General features: G+C 45.8%; 2 protein-coding genes across 2 annotated transcripts; one reads left to right on the top strand and one right to left on the bottom strand.

Moving 5' to 3' along the window:
• Nucleotides 1-956: 956 nt before the first annotated feature.
• On the bottom strand, nucleotides 957-12,997 carry DYRK3 (dual specificity tyrosine phosphorylation regulated kinase 3). Its single transcript, XM_050327028.1, has 3 exons — nucleotides 12,890-12,997; nucleotides 12,177-12,292; nucleotides 957-8,371 (listed from the first exon to the last, which is right to left on the bottom strand). The coding sequence occupies exons 1-3, from the start codon at nucleotides 12,957-12,959 to the stop codon at nucleotides 6,809-6,811; spliced, it is 1,749 nt and encodes a 582-aa protein (XP_050182985.1). The 5' UTR covers nucleotides 12,960-12,997; the 3' UTR covers nucleotides 957-6,808.
• Nucleotides 12,998-14,655: 1,658 nt separating this feature from the next.
• EIF2D (eukaryotic translation initiation factor 2D) lies at nucleotides 14,656-24,066 on the top strand. Its single transcript, XM_050327027.1, has 15 exons — nucleotides 14,656-14,815; nucleotides 15,900-16,090; nucleotides 16,228-16,311; nucleotides 18,384-18,474; nucleotides 19,114-19,221; nucleotides 19,477-19,766; nucleotides 19,865-19,982; nucleotides 20,446-20,491; nucleotides 20,961-21,064; nucleotides 21,354-21,512; nucleotides 22,168-22,257; nucleotides 22,345-22,440; nucleotides 23,252-23,372; nucleotides 23,519-23,693; nucleotides 23,787-24,066. Exons 1-15 carry the CDS (start codon nucleotides 14,760-14,762, stop codon nucleotides 23,855-23,857), a joined length of 1,800 nt encoding a protein of 599 aa, XP_050182984.1. The 5' UTR covers nucleotides 14,656-14,759; the 3' UTR covers nucleotides 23,858-24,066.
• The last annotated feature ends 120 nt before the right edge of the window (nucleotides 24,067-24,186 follow it).

Raw genomic sequence — 24,186 nt, 5'->3', positions numbered from 1 at the left:
ATGTGGCTGCTTTTTAAAGCACTTTGTGCTAAATGAATCTGGAGCAGCATCAGCCTCTCAGCAGGCAAAAGTTAAACCCAATGAACCAAAGGAATATTGCTAAATGCAAGTAAATCTCCTCTTCTTCTGCCCGTCAAAATGATTCAAGAGTCTCCTGATTAATTTTTCCATCAAGAAACCACATTAATTAACTATAAAATGGTTGGGGTTGGAAAGAATCTTGAAGATCATCCAATTCCACCCCCTGCCATGGGGCTGGACTTCCACTTGCCCAGGTTTCTCCAAGCCCCATCCAACCTGGCCTTGGACACTTCCAGGGATGGGGCAGCCACAGCTTCTCTGGGCAACCTGTGCCAGGGCCTCCCCACCCTCACAGGGAAGGATTTCTTCCCAGTATCCCATCTAACATTCCCCTCTTCCAGTTGGAAGCCATTCCCCCTTGTCCTGTCACCACAATAATAGCTGGAATATACCAGATGTGACAACAGGCCAGATTCCAGGATTCTGCCCCACGCTCTGGATCTTTGTGCTGGATTTTTTTTTTTTTATATCAACATCCCAGCACAATTCAGCCAGGCAGAAAGATGTGAACACAGCTTTGGTATCGGATTCCCAGCTCCTTAGCTGGCACCGACCAGGATTTCCCCTCCCAGTGCACTGTGCAGCTCAGACAGCAGAATTTGTGATACAATACCTTATCATGTTACATCAACAAGCATTACAGCATGGGAGATAAGCTTATTTTTTTTTAAACTGAGGTGCTGTGCCTGAGAAAATGCCACTCAGTCATGCAAAGTGACGCTGACTGTCCCGTGGGCTCAGCAGCAAGGGCAGACTGAACACAGAGACACACACATATATATGTATATATATTTATATTTATGTATATATATATATACACACATCATAAACATCTAAATGTCTGCATACATACATATATATATATACATATTTACTGTTTTCAGGTTGCAAACTTTTTAAAAATCAGATGTTTTCCATTCACCCACATGAAAGCAAGGGGGAAAAAAAAATCACTCTGTGCTGTCTGCAAACTCCCTGTGTGTAACACACATCGTTTAATCACACAGGTCGTAGCTCCAGACCTTTTACTGCAGCATGATTTCATCTTCAAACCATCCCAATATCCACTTGTGTACAGTAGGTTACCCATTTATAGGTTTCTAATAAAAGCAAATCTTCCCTAAGTGGCTATTACTGGATTTCTCCTTTCAGCCTGGGGATAAGCAGGATTCTGGGCTTTAAAAAGCTCTCCAGTGGGCTGAATAAGAAAGTGACAACTGAGGAATGTCATGGCAAAACTCTGGTGTGTTCTAATTACAGCCCTGTTAACGAGAGGAACATTTGTCAGACCGGGGCACTCGTCACGTTTAGCACAGACACACTGAAAGCATCTGCTCACAGAGTGAAAATTTTCTCTCCTCTCTCTAGTCCAGATGCCACAGGAGGTGGCATCTGGCAGCACAAGGTAAGTTCCACCAGCTGGAAATAATTAGTACCTTTTTTTTTCCCCCCCTCTTTTTAATCAAGGACTTTTAGGAATTTGCACACTCTATTGCTGAAGCAAATTAGGTATTTATTTTCTTTTAAAAACGACCCGAAATACAACTTTAGGAAATCTCTGCTCGTTACATTTAGATACATAACTTGAGACTGACTGACTGACTTCCAAAATGCTCCTTCACAGCGAGTCATACTCACATGCACCTTCAATGCTTTCCAACATTCCCCACCATATTACACCTCATCACGGTACTTGTAATAAAAAGGCTAACCTGTGAATTCTGCAGACATTTAGTACGAACATCTGCACTGTGTAAGAAACCCCGGATGGTCATTTGATTGCACCGGGACAGATGTTGGCTGCTAAAATGCTAAGGCACAGTGCTGTGTGTAGGGGTCTCTTGTACAACACAAACTGCCTGACCCACTGAGCCCCTCTGCAAGGATTTATTTGGATTAAAGTCACTGCTCCCTGTGAGTCCAGGACAATGTTCACCTCCCCACGGCTGCTCTGGGGAGCCACGGATGTCACACGGGACATTGGGGGTTACAGAACTGGGAGGGACCAATGAGTGGCATCTCAGAACATCAGGGCTCTCTAGTGGGATGTAGGAAGTGTATACATTTCCCAAAACCTTTGTTAAATTAATGAAGAAATGTTAATCAGGTGGTGTTTGTGACCTTCTGGCTCTCACAACTCCCTGACAGGAGGGGGAAGCTGTTGGGGGTCGGGCTCTGCTCCCAGGGAACAGGGACAGGAGGAGAGGGAACAGCCTCAGGCTGTGCCAGGGGAGGGTCAGGTGGGACATCAGGAGGAATTTCTTCCTGGAAAGGGCAGTCAGGCATTGGAAGGGGCTGCCCAGGAAGGTGCTGGAGTCCCCACCCCTGGAGGTGTCCAAGGAAGGCCTGGTCGTGGCACTCAGTGCCCTGGGGATCAGTCACAGGGTGGACTCGATGACCTTGGAGATCTTCTCCAACCCAAATGATCCTATGACTCTGTGAAGCATCAACATAAAAACACAATGTCCAATTTCCCAAACTGCCAGGTACCCACAGCTCTGAGTGCTCAACACACGCAAATCCCACTTTTTTTTTTGTTGAAGTCTCTGAGCCCAGTTTGTTGTGAACCCCAGCTGGGTGCTGCACACAAGTTCCACGGATCTTTCCATATTATTTTGGCTCTCCCCTTCCACAAGGGCATTAAACTTTGGCAGGCAGGGGATTTGTATCAATCATTTCAGCAGAGATCTCTGGGTGCAGCATCAGCCTTTTGCTTGTGTGCCTGGGATTAGCAAGACATTGCTGAGATCATCATGTATAGGTTTCACAGCCAGAACAGCTATTAGTATTAAACAAGAAAAAAAAAACTGCACTGAACAACCCTTTAAAAAGGACCCTGGGTTTGTTTCAGAGGTAGTTTTTTAAAGAGGCTGATCATTGCAAAGAATCTCTGCTGCTAAACTGCTGCTTAAGAAGTTTTCAGCTGCATTAAATCCCAACAGGCAAAAAGATTGTAAGCAACACACTCACCCTTTCACAAAAGTCACATTTAAATCTTTCCAATTAGTCTGCTGTGAATTTTTAGGTCCCTGGACAACCAGGATTCCCATTCAAGCTGGCTGGGAAGGATAAAAACCACTAGTGAGGAGTGCCTGTTGTACACACAAGATGTCAAGAATCGGGTCACTGCTGTCAAACAAACCCCACATTGAGCAGCTGCTGTGACTGAGACCAAGCCTGCAAAGAACTAAACCAGCCTGGGTGGGTGTTCCACAGGAAGAATTCCTCACTGTCCCACTGAATTCCAATAAAAACAGGCCTCTCCCTGCCACGTGGACAGGCAGGTACTATTTGGACCCTGTGTATCTGTCATTTGTGATGCTCATGCCCTGTCCCTCTTTTATATAAAAATATTCCTAAGCCCAACAGCTAAAACTGCAGGCAACAAACAGCATGTTATTCACACCACAGAGGCTCATGGGGCAGTAAAACATTGTAAGGAACATCTGACAACAAATTTGGGTGACTTTTAGAAATGCAATGCCTGTTTTGCTATAAACTCAGGCAATCTGCATGTTTTGTGCTAACTTCCAAGAAGAACATGACTGAAATTCCAGTGCTGGAGGATCAACAAGCCTGCAAAGCAAAGCTACCACAAAAATAATCAATGTTCTCTTAATCCATTTAGACAAGTTTAATTTTGGGTTACTTTAAACACGCTCAGCAGTGGCACAACTCATGAAAATGATGGACACTGGTGATTTTAGACCTCCCCAATGTTTAGCTCTCCAAAAAACAAGTGTGACTTTGAGGCTTGGCCATATCTGGTGAACACAGACACTGTGACCATGAGCACCCTTGATAAATGACAGTCCAGTGACACAGACTGTGGTCCCACCCTCCACCAATTCACAGGGAATTCAGCAAGTCCAGCATCACAGGGACAATTCCTCACCTCTCTCCCTGATTATCAGCTCACCTGGAGGGCTCTCCCAGTTTGGGAATGCTGTGTCACTCAATTCAGTGAAAGCAACTGCTTTACAAAGAAAGTGGGGATTAGGAATTGGAAACAACACCCCAGTGTTCTCAGCTATGTTCCCTGGGTTAGGGAAAAGTCCTCTCCAATCCAGCAAATATCTGCTGAGGCTGCTTCCTTTTCCTTCTCATCTGTAGAGACAAGAGCCCCAAAACCAGCAAGACACTTAACCATGTGTTTGATTTCCAAATATAGTAGTCCCAAGTAAGTAGATTCAGCCTTAAACACAACCCACAACAGGCACCTCGTGCAGTCAGGGCATGCTGAGCACCATTTCTAGATAAAAAGCCATGTTTTTGCCAGCTAATTACTTTATCTGCAGCTTTCCAGCACCAGCCTTAAGCGAGATTACTGTGTGAGCACCAGAGCTGCCACCTCAGGAGTTACCTCAGAGTCACTTCTTCCCAAAAGTCACAGGAGAATTCTTATTCTGCACGTGGCATTTTATAGACAAAATGGTTTAGAACCAGGACACTGCTGTGTGTTCCCAAGAGACCTGTTTGTACAGCTCCTAGCACACCAACACCCTGCTCCTTTTGCCAGGCTCCATCCCTTTATGGTCTCTGTATAAACTGCTTTTAGGCATCCTTCCTATCAAGCTATTGCTCCTGAAAGGTTCATTTCCCCTCACCCACCAGGTACATTTTGTTAAAAAAAAAAAAAAATGAAAAGGGCAGAGGAGGAAGAATATTTCAGGCTTCTGAAAATGTGCCAAATCCATTAGAGATTCTACTAAAAATCGCTGCTGTCTTCTGCCACTTCCCCACAAAATGCAGTTCCCTGGTTCTCCATTCAAATAAAACTTCACTCAGCCAAGCAAAATAAAAAATACCAGCCAATGTGTTATGATGAAGTGACCCATGAACATGCCATACATGCTGGTAGCTGCACAGAGAAAAGCTAGACTGTTATTTTAATATTATTACTAAGCTTATTGAATTGACACTTGGAAAACAAAACAACTCAGAAAAGCTACGTACACGACAACCTCAGTTTAAGCTCCTGGGAACCTCAGTTTGAAGTCCTGGGAAGTTTGGAGCTTTGCCTCTGTCTTTTTGCCTTTTCCTAAAGGCCTCCACCCAGCATTTCCCCAGTGCTAAATTAACCCCAGAGAGGACAGAATGCAGCCCCATCTCCTCAGAGAGGGAGCGTCTCCTCTTCAACATGTGCCCACCTGATCTTAAAAATCACCCTGGCCACCCCTGTGACTGCATCCTGAGAGCCTCCTCGTTTTAACATTCAAAACCTGCTACAGAGAAACTCATTCAGTTCAAAACCTCCCCTTCATAAAAGCTCTGAACTGCATGTAAAATTGTGTTCAGACACCTGGCAAGGGATCAGATGATTTTGGTGATGGACTCAGGCCATGAGGCTGCAAGAATGAACCACCCCAACAAGCTGTGCTGTTGTCATGACAGGTCACACCACCCTGTCATGTTCTTGGAAGATAAAGGAAGAAGAAATACAAGCTCGTGGATTTCAAGAATGAGAAAATGTAGGCACCCAAAGGCCTGAAGGAATGCAATTAAAACTAAAGCAGCTCTTCCCATAAAATCTTTTCCTTTGGATCCACCAGTTCTTGCACCTTCTCAGTCTTTCCTGTGTTATGTTTTCACAGATTTTTTTTTTTTAGATTTCAGAGCACACTTCCAAATATTACATGTGTTTTCCCCCACCCCCTCATTTTCTAGTCACAATCCCAGGCCTTAAAAACTTTTACTTGTCTGACAGGAGTGGCACGTTTGCATTTTATTAAAAGAGCTTCACGTAATTCAATGGAATTCACTCTACACAAAAAGATAATTTTTTTTTAAATGACCAAAATTTCAAACATCTATATATAAACCAGCTCTTAAAAGTTCAACATTTTTGTTTTAGGAACAACACTGGAAAAACAAAAGACACACACCTGGCAGAACTGATGAATGAAATCTGAGCTCCAAAGAAACATAATTGCATCATTAGCCCTGAACAAACTGGCTCACACTTGGGAGGGACCAGGCCTAATCTGGAATTCTTGTGATGGACCAGCCCTGATCTCGAATTCCCCTACAATTTCCACACACTTTTATGGGAAACAGCAAGTGTTACAGAAATTCATAGTTTTATTTAGCTATTTCTTGTGTTTCGTGGCATTTCTACGCTCCTTTGAAATTTTATCATCCAAGTGTTTTCTTTTCCAACCACAAATTCCTTTTTTGGTATCTACATCCCATGGCAGTTTTTTAAAATCTCAGGATAGATAAGGGAAAAGCAGTGCAGAGAAATAAAACCCTTAAAACTTAAGCCATTTGCAAGTTCCCAATGCATTGCATTAACGCACTTGTGCTTTTGACAAGAGATGTAAAAACTTTCTCTGGAATAAAAAGAGTTCAGTTGAAGATAACTGAAAATATTTCAAATCAAGTTCCCTTTCTGTCTTAAGCAAGAGAGTCTGTTAAACCATGATAAGAAATAGTTTGATTTCTAAAACAACATTTTTAAACAGCACATCTGCCACGGTGTCCTTGCACCCACCAGCTGAGCTGACCTCCCCAGAAATGGAATATCCCCCACAGTGTGAGTGAAGCAACTGGACAAAAGTTAGCCCTTTAAATGTGAACATTTTGACTGATCTTTGAAAGTTCAGGACGTAGCCTCTAATAAAAAGTAACTCCATTAAAAAAAAAACCTCTGCATTTAATTTCCTTGCACATCGTGAACGGACAGGCAGGACACGAGGGGTGTATTCCGGGATTCCAGCACTCCCCACTAGCTGACCAGTTTGGGGAGCACGGAACAGAGAGGAATATTGCTACCAGAGTCAGATCCCAAATTAGCCCTCAGCTTGCTGGCTCCTCCAACCACGGAAGGCAGCCTGGAACCCGTCCCTTGGAAAGAACTTGTGTAGCTAGGGACCCTTCTGGCGGTGGTTCTGTCCGCAGGGGGCGGTTTGGGCACTCGTTTACAAATCCAAGGGTGCCTCAGCGCTTGGCCCGGGGTCATGCGCGCCGCAGGATCCCAGCTCAGGCATTCCTTCAGGAAGTCTATAAACAAGGGGTCATCGCAGCCCTTCAGTGCTGTCACCCAGTCCTTGTTCCCCGGAGCTTCCCGGACTTTCCCCCGGCGCGAGCGGCTCCCGTTCAGGGTCACTTTGCCGTCCGCGTGCGTCGTCACGGTGCAGTAACGAGGGTGACCCTTGGAGTTGATGAAGTTCTTGGCTCGCTTGGACTGATCCAAGAGCTTCTGGGGTGGCATTCCGAGAAGTTCCATCATACAGGCCAGCTGGTCCGCCTCATCCTCTCCAGGAAAAAGAGGGTATCCAGTCAAAAGCTCCACCAGGATGCAGCCAAAACTCCACATGTCTATGGGCAGGCCGTAGCGGCTTCCCAGGATCACCTCTGGCGCCCGATAGAATCGAGACTGGATGTACGTGTAGACTCTTTGGTGCTCAAAACAGCTGGACCCAAAATCTATAACCTTGATTCCACTCCTCCCGTACTGTTTCAGGAGGATGTTTTCTGGCTTCAAGTCACAGTGGATGATTCTGTTCCTGTAAAGAGCAGCCAAACACTGCAGGATGGAGTAAGCAAACTTCCGCACCAGCTGGAGACCAAAGCCCTGAAACTTATTCCTCTTAATCAGCTCATACAGGTTCACACTCAAGAGCTCGAAGGTCATACAGATGTGGTTCCTAAAGGTGAAGCTTTCCAGCATGTGGATAACATTCATACTGTCTGTTTTATCCTGCTTCTTCAGGTGCTCCAGGATCCGGATCTCCTCTGCCGCTTGGCGATGGAACCTCTTCTCGTTGCGGACCATCTTTAAGGCCAAGTGTTGGTGGAGTTTGTGATCGTACACTTTGGCAACTTGTCCAAAACTGCCCTTGCCAATGATTTTGAGCACTTCATACCTGTAGGCAAGGTGGTCATGGGGCACGTGGATGTAGCTGCCTTGGTCGTCATCGTAGCCGCCGTTGTTGGGGCCGCCGATGACTCCTTGTCTCTTTTTTGCAGCTGGACCCACAAAGTAAATCTCAGAAAAATTAAATATCTCTTGCTGCTCATAAGCAGATAGCTGGTGCCTGTACTGTTTGACAGCTTGCTCCGGAGCTTGGGAAAGGCATTTCAGTCCTCTGCCACCAGTTTTAGAAGAGCTTATGTTGTCTAGGATTTTATCTTTTGACAAGGAAGGGAGAGGTCTTTCTAAACCAGAAACTCCTGCACACTGAAGAGAACTGCTCCTTTTGTTGCCAGAGTCCTCAAATAACTGCTCCACTTTGACCTGATTTCCAGGCAGAGAGTGATCCTTCATCATGAGTTTGTTGATGGAAACCTACAGATAGAGAAAAATAAAGGACTTTAGTTTATCTTTTAAAGAACAGACTAAGAACGAGAGCAATACCAACATAAAACAAAATCACTAACACCAATGGCTTTGGCATTTATGAGGGACAAATATAAAATGCTGGATCAAACTAATTTAAGTTACAAGCACAGTTATAAAAAGGTACAACAAAGAGAAAGCAACTCACTGAAACAGCACTTGCACAGACGCAACGTGCTTTTAAATCCATAAAGGGAAACCCTAGACAGCCAAACACTCAAAAAGGACACAATACCTATCTCTAGTCAGCAAACTGCCAGGGAACAGCTATGTTTAGCTTTAAACGTGGGTGCAGCGACACAACCAACGACAGATGCAACTTGCACCTGTCTGGAACACGCAGCGTAATGCGAACGTGCAGAGAAGTGGCAGGAATACCACCCAGACAAGATGCCAAAGGAAGACAAAGAAACACACCAGCAGGTGACATATGGCTGGTGTGCCCCAGCTGAGCGAGGAGCAGAAGGATGACAGGGCAAGACAAGGTAAACCACCCTTCTAAAAAAACCCAAGCAAACATGTTTTCTCTTTGAAGGGTAAAACACCGTTGTATCCACTGCATGGTAGAATCACAAAAATCCTGAGCTGGAAGGAACTCACAAGGATCATCCAGTCCAACTCCTGGCCCTGCACAGGATACCCCAAAATCCCACCCTGTCCCTGAGAGCGTTGTCAAACCCTCCTGGAGCTCTGACAGCCTTGGGGCTGTGCCCACTGCCCTGGGGAGCCTGTTCAGTGCCCAACCACTCTCTGGGGGAAGAACCTTGCCCTGAGATCCAACCTGACCCTGCCCTGACACAGCTCCAGCTGCTCCCTTGGGTCCTGTGTGGTCACCACAGAGAAGAGAGATCTGCACAACTATCTTAGGACAGACTTAGAAGCTTTGAATAATTGAGACGATCTCCTACTCACACTCAGCTGACACAGGCTGTAACCACTGCCTCTGACTGCCTTGTGCTAAAATATTTACCTCTGAAACGAACACACAGAAGGTGAGAAAAACACTGTGAAATTTTTCAAGCTTGTCCTTTTTGCAGTTTAGTAAATGCTGCACTCCCCAGAGGTCAGTTCCCTACTAGCACAGCAGTTATTCCCCTTTCTGCTCACTGACACCCCATGCTGATGGACAGCACAGAGGTGTTGTCTCATCCCATGCAGCACTGAGGAAGCCCTGACTGCAGTGGTAACATCTGTTTTCCATTTTGCCCTTTAATCTAAAAATAAAGATTTCAGACACATGCCAAACCGAATCCCCTGAAAACCAAAATAACTATACAGGAATCAAACAAAAAATATAAATAAACCTGTAGCCCCACAGCAATAAAACCAAATTCCTTTTTAGCTAAACCCAGTCCAACATCTTGGCTTGGTCAGTAAATAAGGGAAGTGAATGTTCTCGCCAAAAACAACTACACACGTCTCTTAAAAGGGTCTGTTTGTTGGTGCTGCCTTCAAATGTTAATTCTTGCCCACCAGCCCCCCAAAAATGGGCATTTCCTGAAGAAGTCAGTCCTTATCGACGGTGACGAGGGGCCAGTGGATATATCCTACTAAGTTCCACTCCTCTGGGTCCTATCAACCCAAAAATGCAGTGTACTGGAGAGACACGCCTCTGCACAGAGTCTGAGGCAAAACCAACAAAGCCCAGCCCTGGTAATTTCGAATAAACGCCTTTTTCTTGGAGCCTGGCTGACCCTCTGAGATAAGAATGACTTTTTTTTTTCAGAGCTGGCTAAAAAGACTATCCAGTCCAGCAGACCCAAACAGTAAGTTTACAAATAAACAGAAAATATAAACACAGAGCTCGGTTCACATTTGTTTTAATATTCCCTACTCGGGAGCAACAGCAACTCTGCTCGTGCTGCTGTTCATAGCAAACATTCTGTACCTTTGAATCCCTAAATAACCAAGGAATTCATTATTCCATTTATCCTGGAACGATTTCTTAATGAAGGAACCGTGGCTTTGGATTTCAAACCCTGACTTGACAGTAGTAAGGTCTCAATTTTCATTCTTAGATGACTCCCAAAATCATTTGCCACATGATGGTGAGACACAAATATAGATCCATCTTCACTTGAACCCAGACGAGCTGCGCTCAGAGTCACATGACTTCTGGCTAACACCAGCTTGCTCTCAACAGCTTTATTTTACAAACCACAGCTTTTGTTTTATTGGTAAAGCACTATCAGCAGGCAAGAAATAAGGCTGACAACAACTCAAAACTCTCACTTAGAAAACTTCACTTTCACTGACAAAGGAACAGTCCAATTCCTACACAAGTGGCTTTGCAAAAGTGCATCAGGTATTTTCTGAACACTGAATTTAACAGGCTTCGTTCAACCCATGTATTCTCCAAGCAGAGAGAATTATGTTTTCCTACAGCTCAGATGGAGGAATGGGCAGCTGCAGTCACCAGGACTCAATTCTCACATAACATTACATCCTAACAGAAAAATCTCGCAAGGAAACTAAATATCACTTAAATCCAGATACTTCCCCATTAAAATTGAGTATCATCCCTGCATGCTGTGCATGATCAGTTCCTGCTTGCATGATACCACCGAGGTTGTATTGTATTTATGTATCATCATGCAAAACTGGGCGTGTTATAAATCCTTAATCTTGCCTTAAGAAGTTAACAGGCTTCAGGGTCAAAATAACAGATGAAGATAAGATACACCAGTCAAACAAAATACTCCTGGAGTTATATTTGTATTTAACTGGAGAGTTCCATTCTACTGACTTTTGTTCAGTAATGAACAACTGAAGTTACACTACAATTTAAAACACTGCAATGTTTCCATATCCCTGCAAACAAAAAAAAAACCCCAACCAACTACTCTTCAAACTCTCCTGCTCAACAAAACTCTAAATTCCTTCTGCTCTCTCTCAACATTGCCAAAAAGGGAAAACACAGACCCATGCCCGAGTTTGCACAGACCAAATTCATTACTAATACCTGTTACCATAAAATCCCACAAGGTGATGATTTCCAAATGCATCTTACTCAGGGAAATGTCTATTTTCACTTTTTAGAGAGTGAGACTTCTTTAAGCTCAAGCTCCTTCCCTTCTGCCAGAACTGAACAAGAGCCAAAACACATTAAAAACCCATCTAAAAGACAGATCAGTGTACAAAAGTACAGCTAAACATGACCACTACTGCTCAGCTGAATCAATCTAAGGAAAGATCTCCCAGTTCCACAACTGCTGAGGGAACACAGCCCTTGTGAAGAAGCCTGTTAACACCTTCAGTCCATAAAGTGCTATTTTGGTAGCAGACGAAGTGACAGATAATGCCCAAGTTTTCAGAGGAGAAAGATACTTTTGTGAGATGTTTGGCAGCCATGCAAACCCACACTGCTCCTTCTGCTGTTCCTAAGTACTTACCCGTTGGAATTTTCATGAGGGAAACTAAAATGGAAACGTGCAGGAGGTAAAGCAAAGTGTGTGTGGATTGACTTATCAGTACAAGGTGACATGGCAGAACACTTCAACCCTTTGTAAAGCAACTTTTTTTGATTAAAACACAAGCTGAGGACACTAAGATGGGATTCCTGAGGCTGCCAGCAAGTTCTGCAGTGAACACAGCACATCATTTTTATGCTTAGTGAACACAGTAATGTTAATAAGCTACTACAAAGCTGCAAAATCCCACTTTTTTTTTCTCTGTAGGCAGATATCTCACTCCTGGACAGTTCTCACTGCCACACAACACCATGTGAAGACACAGATGATTTTAAAATACTCACTTGAGGTCTTGGAAGGGAAGCGGGTCCAGAGGCGCTGCGTTCTTCATTTGAAGGCTCTTGATATCTTAAATCATCTATCCTCATATAGGAGTCATATAATCCATCTCCAAACCTGCCTGGAAATGTCCCATATACAAACCAGTTAGTCACAACCACTCACATTGATAAGGGACAGACTCAAACACTCAAATTTATCTCCCTTACCACCTTTTAATCTGTAAAATCATCGATTCTCATTCATTTATTAAACGACCTTCCGAATTTAACTCTATTTTAACACCACAACAGAGCGAGAAGCTCTTGGGCCACCCCGACGTGCACGACACTTTCCAATTTAGAGCTCCTCTTTTGTTAACCAAGTTCTGCACTGCAAAGACATCCTTGAGAAAGCCCGAAAACGAACGCCACGCTCCCTTTGCAGGGGCATTAAAACCACCACGCTCCCCATGTTTAAGCAGGGTAATCCCAAGCGAGCGGAAAACGGGCAAACCACCGGATAGCGGGCTATCCTTTTTAAAGCAGGTTATCCTCTTAAAAAAAAAAATAAAATAAAAAAGAAAATGAAGAGAGATGTGCGAATTACACTTGGGGGTGGCAGGGTTGGGGGGTGGAAGGGGGAAGGAGGGGAGAAGGCGAACGGGCGGAACCACGCGGGGCTCCCCCGATCCGCAGCCTCCCAACCCGCCGCCACCGACCCCTCCCGGCCGCCTCACCCGCTCCGAGCGGCCCCTCCAGCTTCCTGCCGAGCAGCATCGTGTCCGGGGACCCCGGCCCCGGCCCCATCCCCGGCGGGTCCCGCTGCCCAGCGCCGCCGCCCCGGCCCCGGCCCCGGCCTCGGCCCGGCCCGGCCCGGCCGGCCGTTGCCCCGGGAACGGCCCCCGCCCGCCGCCCGCCCGCGCCTGCGCAGCGCGGCCGGGGCGGGTTCCACTCGCACCCAAAATCTGCCGAGTTTCGCCTCCCGCTCCTCTCCCCACCCTCAAATCCTCCCCGCATCACCGGGCAGAGAAATCCTGCGAGGCGCGGGCAGCCCTGGGTGTAGCGGGTTTGGTTGCGCCGAGGCCGGTGAAGTTTCCCCAGTGCGGCGTTGTGGGGGGATCTCGTTCTGGGGGTTTGTCGGGGTTGGAGTCGCTGCTCCCGCTGCGAGTCCCAGGGCAGTGTTCGCTTAATCCGCGGATTTCACGCGGTGCAGAACGGGAACCCCTGCGTTTCGCGTGGGAGTTACAGAACGGGGAGGTAGCAGTGGCACTTTACGACATCAGGGCTCTCTTACAAGTGTATATAATGTATGGAGTGTGTTATAAGTTAGTATAAGAATTTAGACAACTCAATTCCAATTAAACATTGATAAATTTATTAAGCAAGCGATAATAAAGCAAAACAGCGCTGGGTGGCCTGGAGGGCAAGTGCCCTGCCGAGACACACACCAAAATGTAGTAAATGTTCCTTTTTATACATTTCCAAGTCCCGAGTTTTTACTGCGGCTGTGTTGAGGCTTCAGTTTGTAGCTCATTTTTAAGTGGTCATCTGGTATTTGTCAGAGATGAAAGGTGCAGTTTCTTATCAGTTGTAAATTTTACTGATACTGATACTTGTTTGTTTAGCAAGATGTCTGCAATTATTTTTACTGATACTTGCTTGATTAATAGGATGTCCATGAAACTTATCTTGTTGAATTATAACAAAAATTCCTTATTCCTTCATACACATAAGATTTTATGAACAAAGTTAACCCTTCTATTACAGAGTGTATATACTTCACCAAGCCTTTATTAAATTAATAAATAATAATAATAAAGTGGGGGGTGTGACCTTCTCACTTTTTATAACTCCCTGACAGGAGGGTGGAACCGAGGCGGGGGGAAGTCAGGCTCTGCTCCCAGGGAACGAGGGACAGGACAAGAGGAAAGACCCGCAAGTTGTGCCCGGGGAGGTTTAGGTTGGATATTTGGGAAAAATTCTCCCTGGAAAGGGCGGTCAGGCATTGGAAGGGGCTGCCCAGGGAGGTGGTGGAGTCCCCATCCCTGGAGGTGTCCGAGGAAGGACTGGACGTGTCACTCAGTGCTCTGGGCTGGGGGACAGGGTGGGCATCGGGCACAGGGTGGGCTCGGTGATCCTTGAGATCTTTTCCAGCCTCAGTGTCTCTGCGATCCCGCGAAGGCTGTAGCGCTCTAACACCCCTCCACGCTCCTCAACCTCGCGCTGGAAATCAATCAATCAATCAATCAGTCAATCAATCGCTGACAGTCCAGCAAATCGCAGCGAGAAAACGGCCCAACTGTTAAAAAGAGCACCTTACACAGAAAACAGCTTGGAAGTTTCAGAACAAAACAACACAACCCTTCCCCTCCGCCACCCCACCGAATCTCCGAGCAGCAGCGCCGCGGGCTCGGGACCCATTTCGTGTGGGGGGCTCCGCCTGGGGAACGGGGCGCCGGGGACCCCCGTTCCCCTCACGGTGCCGGGGCGAGCCGGGAGGGCTCTGCGGGGCCGCTCGGGAGCCCGGAGCCGTTTCCAGCCGGACGGTTTTGTGGGCGCGGACGGCGCCATGGCGGCCGCCGCGGGCTGAGGGGGGACGGGCCCGCCATGTTCGCCCGGGCGTTCCGCGTGAGGGCCAACACCGCCATCAAGGGCTCCGACCGGTGAGTGCCGCGCCGGGACCCCCCGGGCAAGGCGCGGGGAGCGGGCCCGGGGCTCGGGGGCTGCCCCCCCCTCCCTCCGGTAGTCGCTGCTTTCGCCTCCCTGATCGCGGTGAACTCCCGGCCGGGGATGGTGCGTTTCGCTTGGAGGTGGTGCCGTGATTAAAGCAGGTTTAATCGAGTTTAATCGGGTTGTTACGGTTGGATGAGGCTTCTGTGCTTGTTTATGGCGGCTTTTTGTACATACAGAGGGCTGCAAGGGAGCTGGGGAGGGGCTTTGGGTTAGGGCATGGAGAGACAGGACAAGGGGCAATGAATTTAAGCGGAAGGAGAGTAGAATTAGATAGGATATTGGGAAGAAATCGTTCCCTGTGAGGGTGGGCAGGCCCTGGCACAGGTTGGGCAGAGAAGCTGTGGCTGCCCCATCCCTGGAAGTGTCCCAGGCCAGGTTGGATGGGGCTTGGGGCAACCTGGGCAAGTGGGAGGTGTCCCTGCCCATGGCAGGGGGTGGAAAGATGGTCTTTAAAGGTCCCTTCCAACCCAAACCATTCTGGGATTCTATAATTCTGCTTTATGTTCCTGAGCAGCGATGCTGAGCTGACTTACTGATGGCTCAGATTCACTTGACAGTTCTGTGAGTGACCACAGAAACCCACCCTGTGCCGGTCATACAGTCTTGAAATCCAATTAAACACCAATTAAAACTGGGAGACAGGGAATCTGGCTGCCCCCTGCTCCCCCTGTGGCCCTGGGTGATGGCGCTGAGCAAGTGGGACACTCCCAGGGTTTGTGCTCAGGAGCTCAGAGTAATGAAATCACAGCACAAAACAGAGGCAGAGACAGCAAACAGGAGCTGTAAGCAGATGTTTAAGGAAGATATGAGCAAAGCAAGTATATTGGGCCTTTTTTCTGTATTCCTCCACCATGCAGCTACCTCATTTGTAAACCTGGAAACAAATGCCTCCAATTATCATCTGTGAAAAGGTGGGAATCTCAGGAACAACCAGCAAACGATAACTACTGATCTAGGAATTATTCTGAGGGCCTAGAACAGCTTTGTGACACATTTGTGGTTTCATCATTGCAGGAGAAAGCTACGAAGTGATGTTGCAGCAGCTTTTCCCAGCCTTACTGCTGAACAACTGGCTGAGTTTATTCCGAACAAGGAAGAGCTCAATGTCATCAAAATATACTCTCACAAAGGGGAGGCCGTCACTGTTTACATGAATCACAGGAACCCAATACTGTTTGAAGTGGAGAAAGCTCTGTATCCAACAGGTATGGGGAGGGAACTCAAATAATCCTCCCTCTTTATTTACCTTTCTCCATGGCATCTAATAATTATTGTAGGGTTATTCTAACTTCAGATTTCCTGATTTTTTTTTTTTTTGAAATTCGATTCTGTTTTGGGACAGTTTACTCTCTGTGGGTCTACCCAGATCTTCTCCCTGCCTTTTCAACATGGCCCCCCGTGCTACAGAAACTTGCAGGAGGAGCAGGTAAGAGAACCAGAACTTTGTCGCTTTGCACTGCAAAAAGGAGTTGCCTTCAGGGTTTTCTTTGGTGTTGTCTTTCCCAGTGGCAAAAATGTACCTGAAACAAGTATAAAGAATTAAGTACTCGAAAGTAATTCGTGGTGGTGTCCTAAAAAGGAAAATAACTTAGCTGTAAAATAAAGTTTGTGAATGAGACACAGCAGGTTAAGCTGTTTAAATGCAGTGACCTGTTCCACGTGGGAGTCTCAGATTCGGAAATACCTTCTCAGGGTGATGAGCAGCTCTGAAATGGGACACAGAGCTGCCAGTGCCATCAGTCTGTCTCTTTTACAACTTCCCCTGAGCAGCTGAGTTCCTTTGCTCCCACCCTGCTTCCTGTCAGTTCTGAGGTGAACTAACTTTCCCTGTGGATAAGAAGTGAGTTTATATTGGAACCTGCAGTTGCAAGCAGTGTCAGGCAAATTGTGGACTGTGCAGGTGAGGTTTGAGTTGAATTCCTGGGCTGCTGGCTCTGCCACCTCATTATGGATCAAGACTAACAAGAAAGGAGTCTGTTTTCTGGGCCCTGCTTTGGATGCAGTTCAGCCTCAGGAGAATCAGGTCATTATAAACTTTAAACTGCTGAACTGCTCAAGCAGAAAAAGATTAAATTGTAGCTGCTGCAGCCTTGTTCTGTACCTGGGAGTGTTGATGTAGGAAGAGATGTCTTTTTCCATGACACAGTGTCTGAAGTACGACTCAGGTCCCTTTGTTTGCTTTTTGGGAAAATGAAGTGCTTGAATGTGGGGCTGTGATAGACATCTGAGCAAGCCTGGCCGCTGACTTGTAATGACCCAGTTTCTGGGGGAAAAAAAAAAAAAAAAAAAAAAGACCTACTAATGGGGGAAGGACGTTGATGAAAGGGCTATGGGTCATTCATCGCCCGTGGCAACCAGGCTACCTCTGGGTAGGATCCAAAGATAAGAAGCTGGCCAGGAGACAATGGCCACAAAGGCAGGGGGAGAGGTAGAGCCACTTCTGGGAAGGGAGAGGAAAGACATGAGCAGTTCTGCAGACTTGGAGGGGGGGAGCAGATTTAGGGAGTGTTCAGTTAAAAAGAGAAGCATATTAGTGCTTTTTGTGGCATCTCTTCCGTGAATTCCAATATCTCCCATCTGCCCTGGTTATTACATAATTTAATGCTACTTAACCTGGTCACATTTAGGTCTTTATGTGGTTTCTGTCCTCAGCAATGTGGAGCTTTGGTTGCAGCTGCAGAGTTCATTCTAGATTTGCTGAAAGTATTTGTGAGAGTGAAGGGGGGAGAAAAATCTTGTTGGCTTCTTTAGCATACCCATTAAATGTGGGATGCTGAGGAAGAATGGGTGAGATGCCTTCAAAAGCAGACTGTGGAACCACAGGTCAGTCCAGGAGACTGCAAAGAGCTGCTGTGAGGGAGAGCAGGTGCTCTTTGCACAGTTTGGTGATGGCATCATGCCATACCTGCAGCATGGAAAACTGTCCTTTACTCACCTGCCAGGCTGTTCCTCCCAGGTGAAGGAGGCAGGTCTGCAGTTTCTGTCCAGATCAGCAAGGAGATGGTGAGGGCATCTTCCTGAGAATGCCCAGCTGTTGTGTCAGATCCAGGAGGGCTGGGGCAGCAGTGGCAAACCTTGGGCAATTTTCTCTTCATGGAGAGAGCTGCTGGGATAACCTGCCCTTGGCACAGGGGACAGTAAATGGGTAGTTCCAGACACATCTCCTTGTTCCCTTCTCTTTCCATGTCGTTAATGAGGAGTGATGCTCTCTAGGCTTGGATCTCCTACTTTCTGTTCAAAGCAGTCCTCAGGCCTGAGCAAGCTCAGCTGTTCTGCAATTTTTTGGGATGTGCCCAGCACCCTTATGAATTGGATCCCTTACTACCCAGGGAAGAAGTGCTGCCTTACTAGCAGAAATGGAGAAGGAGGTTTTCTCAGCCATGTGCTCAGCTGAGAACAGGCTCTTGTGTTTCTGCTGAGCAGCAGCAGGGGTGGGGGTGGAGGAGGTGGTGGCTGAGTCTTTCATTGAGAAATGGATGCGCTTCACTCTTCCCTCAGATCTGATGCTGCCGGGAGTTGTGGTGCCATCTTCTGGCCTCCCTCAAGTGGAGCAAGGCACACTCTGTGCTGTCACCCTCCTGGGAAACAGGTACAGAGGATTCTTTGTCTCTCATCCTTTTTAGAAAGTAAAAATTAAAACTATTTCTTTTTTTTAAACAGGAAGCCTCTGGGGTTTTTGAGGACATCAAAGCAGAATTGTTCCCATGCATTTGATGCACTGTGGACTTAAATCCACTTAATTTTCTGGGTTAGGATATGTTTGAGCTGAGATGGACAGCTTTGTAAATTTGTTCTTTTGGACCTATGGGGGCATGACTGGCAGAGTTGTTTCGAAACAGAGCAATTTTTTTTGCAAAATATTGGATTCTACACAATTGTCTTTTTTCTCTGTCAGGAAATTCTGAGTGAGGGAGCAGTGCTAAAGCTGTTGTTTTTCTCCTCATTGCTACTCTCTTTTGGCAGTGCTTGTACTTCTGGTAATTTATTAGAAGGAAGAATCTGTCCCTGCACAACCTTCACTTCACTCCAGCTGCACATATCCTTGGGATTCTTTGGAAAACTTTACACAGCAGAAAGATAACCATAAACTACATAGATGCTTAAAAAAAACACCAGGTTCTAAAGAGGCAGGATGTTGGAAAAGAAATTCAGTGTATCCCAGTGGCACGGCCTGCCCAACAGCACAGTGTGTTCGTGGTCCTGCTCTAACACTCCCTTCTTTTCCCAGAGCTCCAGTGGCAGTTGCAGTTGCCACCATGTCCACTGCAGAAATGCTGGCTGCTGGAATGAAGGGGAAGGGCTTTGCTGTGCTGCACACTTACCTGGATCACCTCTGGTGGGTACCTTGCCAGGCCTTTGGGAAAATGGGTAACAAGCCTCACTGCTCACTAAAATCAAAATCCCAGTAAGACTGATCGGGTCGACTTACTGAGTTATTTGGCTACAGCTTAGATATGACCATAATTAAGGTTTCAGCTACTTGATTTTACTGACCACAGTGCAGCTGCCAGTGCCTTCTTTTCTCAGGGTGACATTTGTTCATTGTCCTGTGGGTTTCAAAGCTGTGTTATGCTTTTTCTTCCTTTTATAGGGAATATGGTGACAAATCTTATCCTCCTACCTTAGCTCCCTTGGTCCCAGACTGTGCTGCAGAGGAGGGGGCTGGAGATGAGGAAGAGCAGGAGGGGGAAGAGCCTGTCAACAGCATCCCCCCTGACCCAGTGCAGCACGTGGACATCGGGGATTTGAGCCTGAAGGAGCAAGACAGTTGTGCAGAACTGCTGGGAAAGGAGGAATTCCACGAGAACAGAGCTGCAGAACCAGCTGAAAATGCCAGCACAGAGGATCAGCAGCAACCTGAAGACAGCAGGACTCCACAAGGTAATTTTGCCCACCAGTGAAAGCAGATTGTGCCCCTTTGGTTTGCTGAAGCCCACAGACAACTCACAGCCTATTTGTCCTTTTTTTTTGCCCTGCAGAGCAAATGGATGCTTTATTTAATCAGTGCTTTTTTCATGCCTTAAAATGCAAGGTGAAGAAGTCAGATCTCCCTCTGCTCACCAGCACGTTCCTACGGAGCCACATGTTCTCCTGCTGGTACGTGGTGCAAGGATTGTCTTGGGATTTGCATGCTGGGATTTGGGCTTTAAAACATGGAGATTGATATTTAGGATGAAGTTTTTGGCTCAAAAGTAAAATCTAGTCCATATCTAAGATGATCTGAGATTATGCTCACTTCTGACATCAAATGCTTTGACCAAATATAATCCTTACATCAAATACTTGGATGTAAGGATTGTCCAGACCTGGATCTGCACTTGAGCTGGCTGACACTTGTTTCAAGATGGTTTATTCACCTGAATGGCTGTTTACCTGCCCACAAGAACATCAGCACTAGTAGTTTCGCTCATCATATTCTATTTATTAGCTTCTTAAGTAATTCTTTCTCTGTGTGATTTGTATTTCCACTGCTAAGAAACTTCTAGCCTAAGTAGCAAGATTTAAGAAGAAATGAAGGGTGACTTATAACTAAAGAACTTTTTAAAAAATCCATTTGTAGCCCTGCTGGACAACAACTGGACATAAAGAAATCAAGCTACAAGAAGGTGAGATTTTTCTGATGGGTTTATTTTTTTTCCTCAGTAATTTAAATAAGAAACAGAAGGAAAGAAAAAGTTTGAAGTCCAGAATTGTTCAAGTGTTAGCAAAACATACAAACCAAGAAAACCCTAGAAGCTCTTCTTAAAAGCCAGGGTTTTTTTCTCAGCTCTCTGCTCCTGTGGGATTCAGGGGGAAAAGTAATTGGCCTGAAAGCATGAGGATGGATCTGCTAGGAATGCACTAATGCTCTCTGCCACAGTGTACTGAGACCAACCAAAGGAACATTTGCTTTTGCTCTGGCACTCACTGCTCCTTAGCAATTGCTGTGTGTAGAGAAGCAAAGGTGTGGGATGTGGGTTTGTTTTCTTTAAAAGAAATTTTTCAGATTTAGCAAGTAACTTTAGGGTAGTCAGAAACACATGAACAGCAATTTAAAATGCTTGACTCCACATTTCTCATGCTTGCTTCCTTCAGTTCTCTAAATTCCTGCAGTCCATGCAGAACCAGAAGATCTTGCAAGTGAAGGAGCTGAACAAAGGTGTGGAGAGCATTGTGGAAGTGGACTGGAAACACCCAGAGTACGTAGAATATCCCAGTCTTTAAACAAGTTGGTAGTCTCTGAAATAAGGGAGTGGAATCTGCTGCTTCCAGCTCTACTTCCTATACTCTGCTTGGACTCCTGAATAGCTGTAGAGCCCTCATTTCCTGATTTTAATGTGCTCTAGAGGGGTTTGATACCCTCTTTCTGTACGTAATTTCTTCTGTTTCCTGCTCTTGTAAAGTTCTCCCAGGTTAACTGTACTCCCAGTGCAATGGAAGGGAGAACTTTCAATCCCTTTCACTCACTCCAAACAATCCTTGTTTCAGCATTAAAGCATTTGCAGTACCTGAAGGATTTTCTTCAGCCTCCGCTGCCCAAGACAGCAAGAATGAAGACAGGGAACAAGGGTACCATGCTCCTGAAATCATTCCTCTTTATGGGGTCTCAGCCAGAATGGTGCCACTCTTTCAGGAGTCTGGACACAGGTAAGCACTAGGGAAGTACAACAAAACCACTGCTACATGAAGAGAGGGACTAACAAACCTGCAACCATTTGTCTGCCCTCGTGGGGAGGGCCCTGCCAGGCTGTGATGGCACTCAGGAAGAGATTTTTCGCTTCAAAAAGGGAAGAAAGATGAGAGGCTGTGACAGCAGCTTTCAGCAAGTACATCACTTCTCCCACAGCTAAGGAGGTGATAGCTCAAGTGTCAAAATTGATACATTTTACTTGGATTGTCTTAATTTCCCATTGGATAAGGCATATCCTGCCCACCCACATATGGTTTACTTAAAAGAGGTAATTTAAATTACTCACTTGCCTCCTTGTGCCCTTACCTTGCCTGTTTTGGTGTCGTTTAGACTGTACTCAGTCTCTGTTCAGCTGAACATTTTTGTACATTAGGGTCATCCCCACAAACTAGGCTCCCAAAACGAGTTTAGAGTCTCTGTAATTACTGCTCTGAGCCTTTAATCTCAGTACAGTAACTGAGGTGTAGCAAGAAACCACTTTTTAGCAGATAAATGTCAGTATTTTGCTGTTGCTACCGAGTGCAATCAGGGTAGTCACTGTTTCTGACTTAGTGCCAGAACCCAGCATTCAGATAATTAAAGCAGTAAGTTCAAAATGTTCTTTCTCTTCAGAAAAGGCAGCATCCTCTCAAGCAGTGAGGTGAGAAACATCATCATTGACTATGTGAAGACCAACGAGCTGGTTGATGAATCAAACAAAAAGTGAGTTGTCCTGCCCTGCTTCCACAGGAGATGCTGCAATTAGAGGACAAAAGTGATTTGCTTCTAATGCATGTTTTTGGTTTTTAGCTTTGTGAAGGTGAATGCCATTCTGTGTGACTGCCTGTTAGATAAATCAGAACAAGATGAGATCTCACACCTTCAATGGGATGACCTCTTGAGCAGGTGATTTTTTTCCTAGTGTCCCTTTTCAGAATTACACAATTTTATTGCACTCAAAGCCGCGTGTTAGGAGCTGTTTAAGTTTTAACTTCCTGCTGGTAATCCAACAAAAGTAGCCAGAGACCTTCACTTAAACGATCTCGTTCTTTATTTAATGAATAGATACAATTAACTAGTGCTGGAGGGTTTTTTTGTTTACCTGGTAACCACTTATCAAGGAAAACTTCCTAAACAAACAGTGACTCGTTCTGTGTGTAATCCATATGTACATATTTATAAAGTCATCTTTGCAGTAGATAACTGAACATGCCCTTTTTAGGTGGTCAGCCTGCTCCTCTGTGCAGCACAACTCCAATGTCTTTATTACCTCGAGTTTCTTCATCACACAATGTTTCTGAGGCTCCTCCAGCTGCTTCCTTTATCTCTGAACCCAGGTTTGCTTGTGGGATAGGAACACAGTTTATGCTGAATTTGAAGTTGCTTCACCAGTCTGTGAACAATTGCTTAAAGGCAAAATGAAATAAGGTTTTTCCTCTGCAAGAACTAATTTGTAACTGGGTAAAACTTTATCATCTAAGCTATAATTTTTGTGAGTCAGTAGACTTGCTTTCTTTTCAGTCAGTCCCTTGCTTTAAATCACAGCTGGGATGCAAATCTTTTCAGGAGACCATCTTTCATTATCTTCTTAAGATACAAATTCTTATTCCACATACAATCTTGGCTTGCTTGTAGTTCCAAAAACCTGTGAGAGGCTGCAGTGGGAAAGCACAATTAACTGCTCTACTGACTAATTGGGTGTCTAAACTTTGTTCAGGTGCCTTGAACGACTGCAGCTCTTCCATCAGGTGACATTCTTTGGACAAGAACCTGTTGTGAGGAAAGGACGCGTTGAGCCCATCAACATAACCATAGCCCAGAGATCATCAAATAAGAAGGTAAAAAGAGAACTAAAATGAGGGGGTTTGAGCAGAAGCCCAGATCCCACAAGAGCAGCTTTGGCAGCTCGTTTTGCTGGGCTGAAGGAGCCGTGGTTTGCTGGTACCTCCAGCAGTGATGTTTGCAATCCTTATTAAACCCGCAGGTGACAATTATCAGGAACCTGGAGCTGTATGGTCTGGACCCTCAGTGTGTGGCCAACGCCCTGCAACTGAAAGTCCAAGCCAGTGCCACCATCACCCCAGTACCAGGAGCAAAAGACAGAGTTCAGGTCCAGATCCAAGGGAACCAAATCCATCATCTGGCCAAGATGCTGCTCGGTAAGTGGATTGTGATTGCAGGGAGAGTGAGATTTTAGTTCTTGGGCTGAGGCTGTTTCACCTGAAGTGAGTGAACTCTGGGTTGTGTTGCAGAAGAGTATCAGCTACCTCGGAAATACATCCGAGGCCTTGAGAAGGCTCCGAAGCTTGGCCGGAAGAAGTAGGAGAAAAATCTGCCCTGAGGATTGCTCAGCTCTCGTTATTTATTCAGGAGTTTGTTTCCTGCCAACAAAGCAAGGATCATGTGCAGTCCCTGTTCATTCAAAAATGAGTCCTGGATGTTTACAAGGTCTGGAATTCACCCAAATAATGATACTGCTCCAGGTGTTCATTTTTCATAAAAATAAAAAGCTGAATAAAACCCCTTTTGTGATATTTTGTAGGAATTCCTGCTGATGCACTGATTTTCTGGCTGCAGTGGCTTTTGGGTTGTTTAGCATTCTTGCTTTGCCTCTTTGATTGAGGGCATTTAATAAACCTCCACTGAAATGTG

This window comes from Myiozetetes cayanensis, unplaced genomic scaffold, assembly GCF_022539395.1.
Source record: "Myiozetetes cayanensis isolate MyiCay16 unplaced genomic scaffold, myiCay2020 scf32, whole genome shotgun sequence".
Classification (NCBI taxonomy): Eukaryota; Metazoa; Chordata; class Aves; order Passeriformes; family Tyrannidae; genus Myiozetetes; species Myiozetetes cayanensis.
Note: the sequence above shows the minus strand (reverse complement) of the source record. Positions and strands in the feature narration are given on the sequence as shown.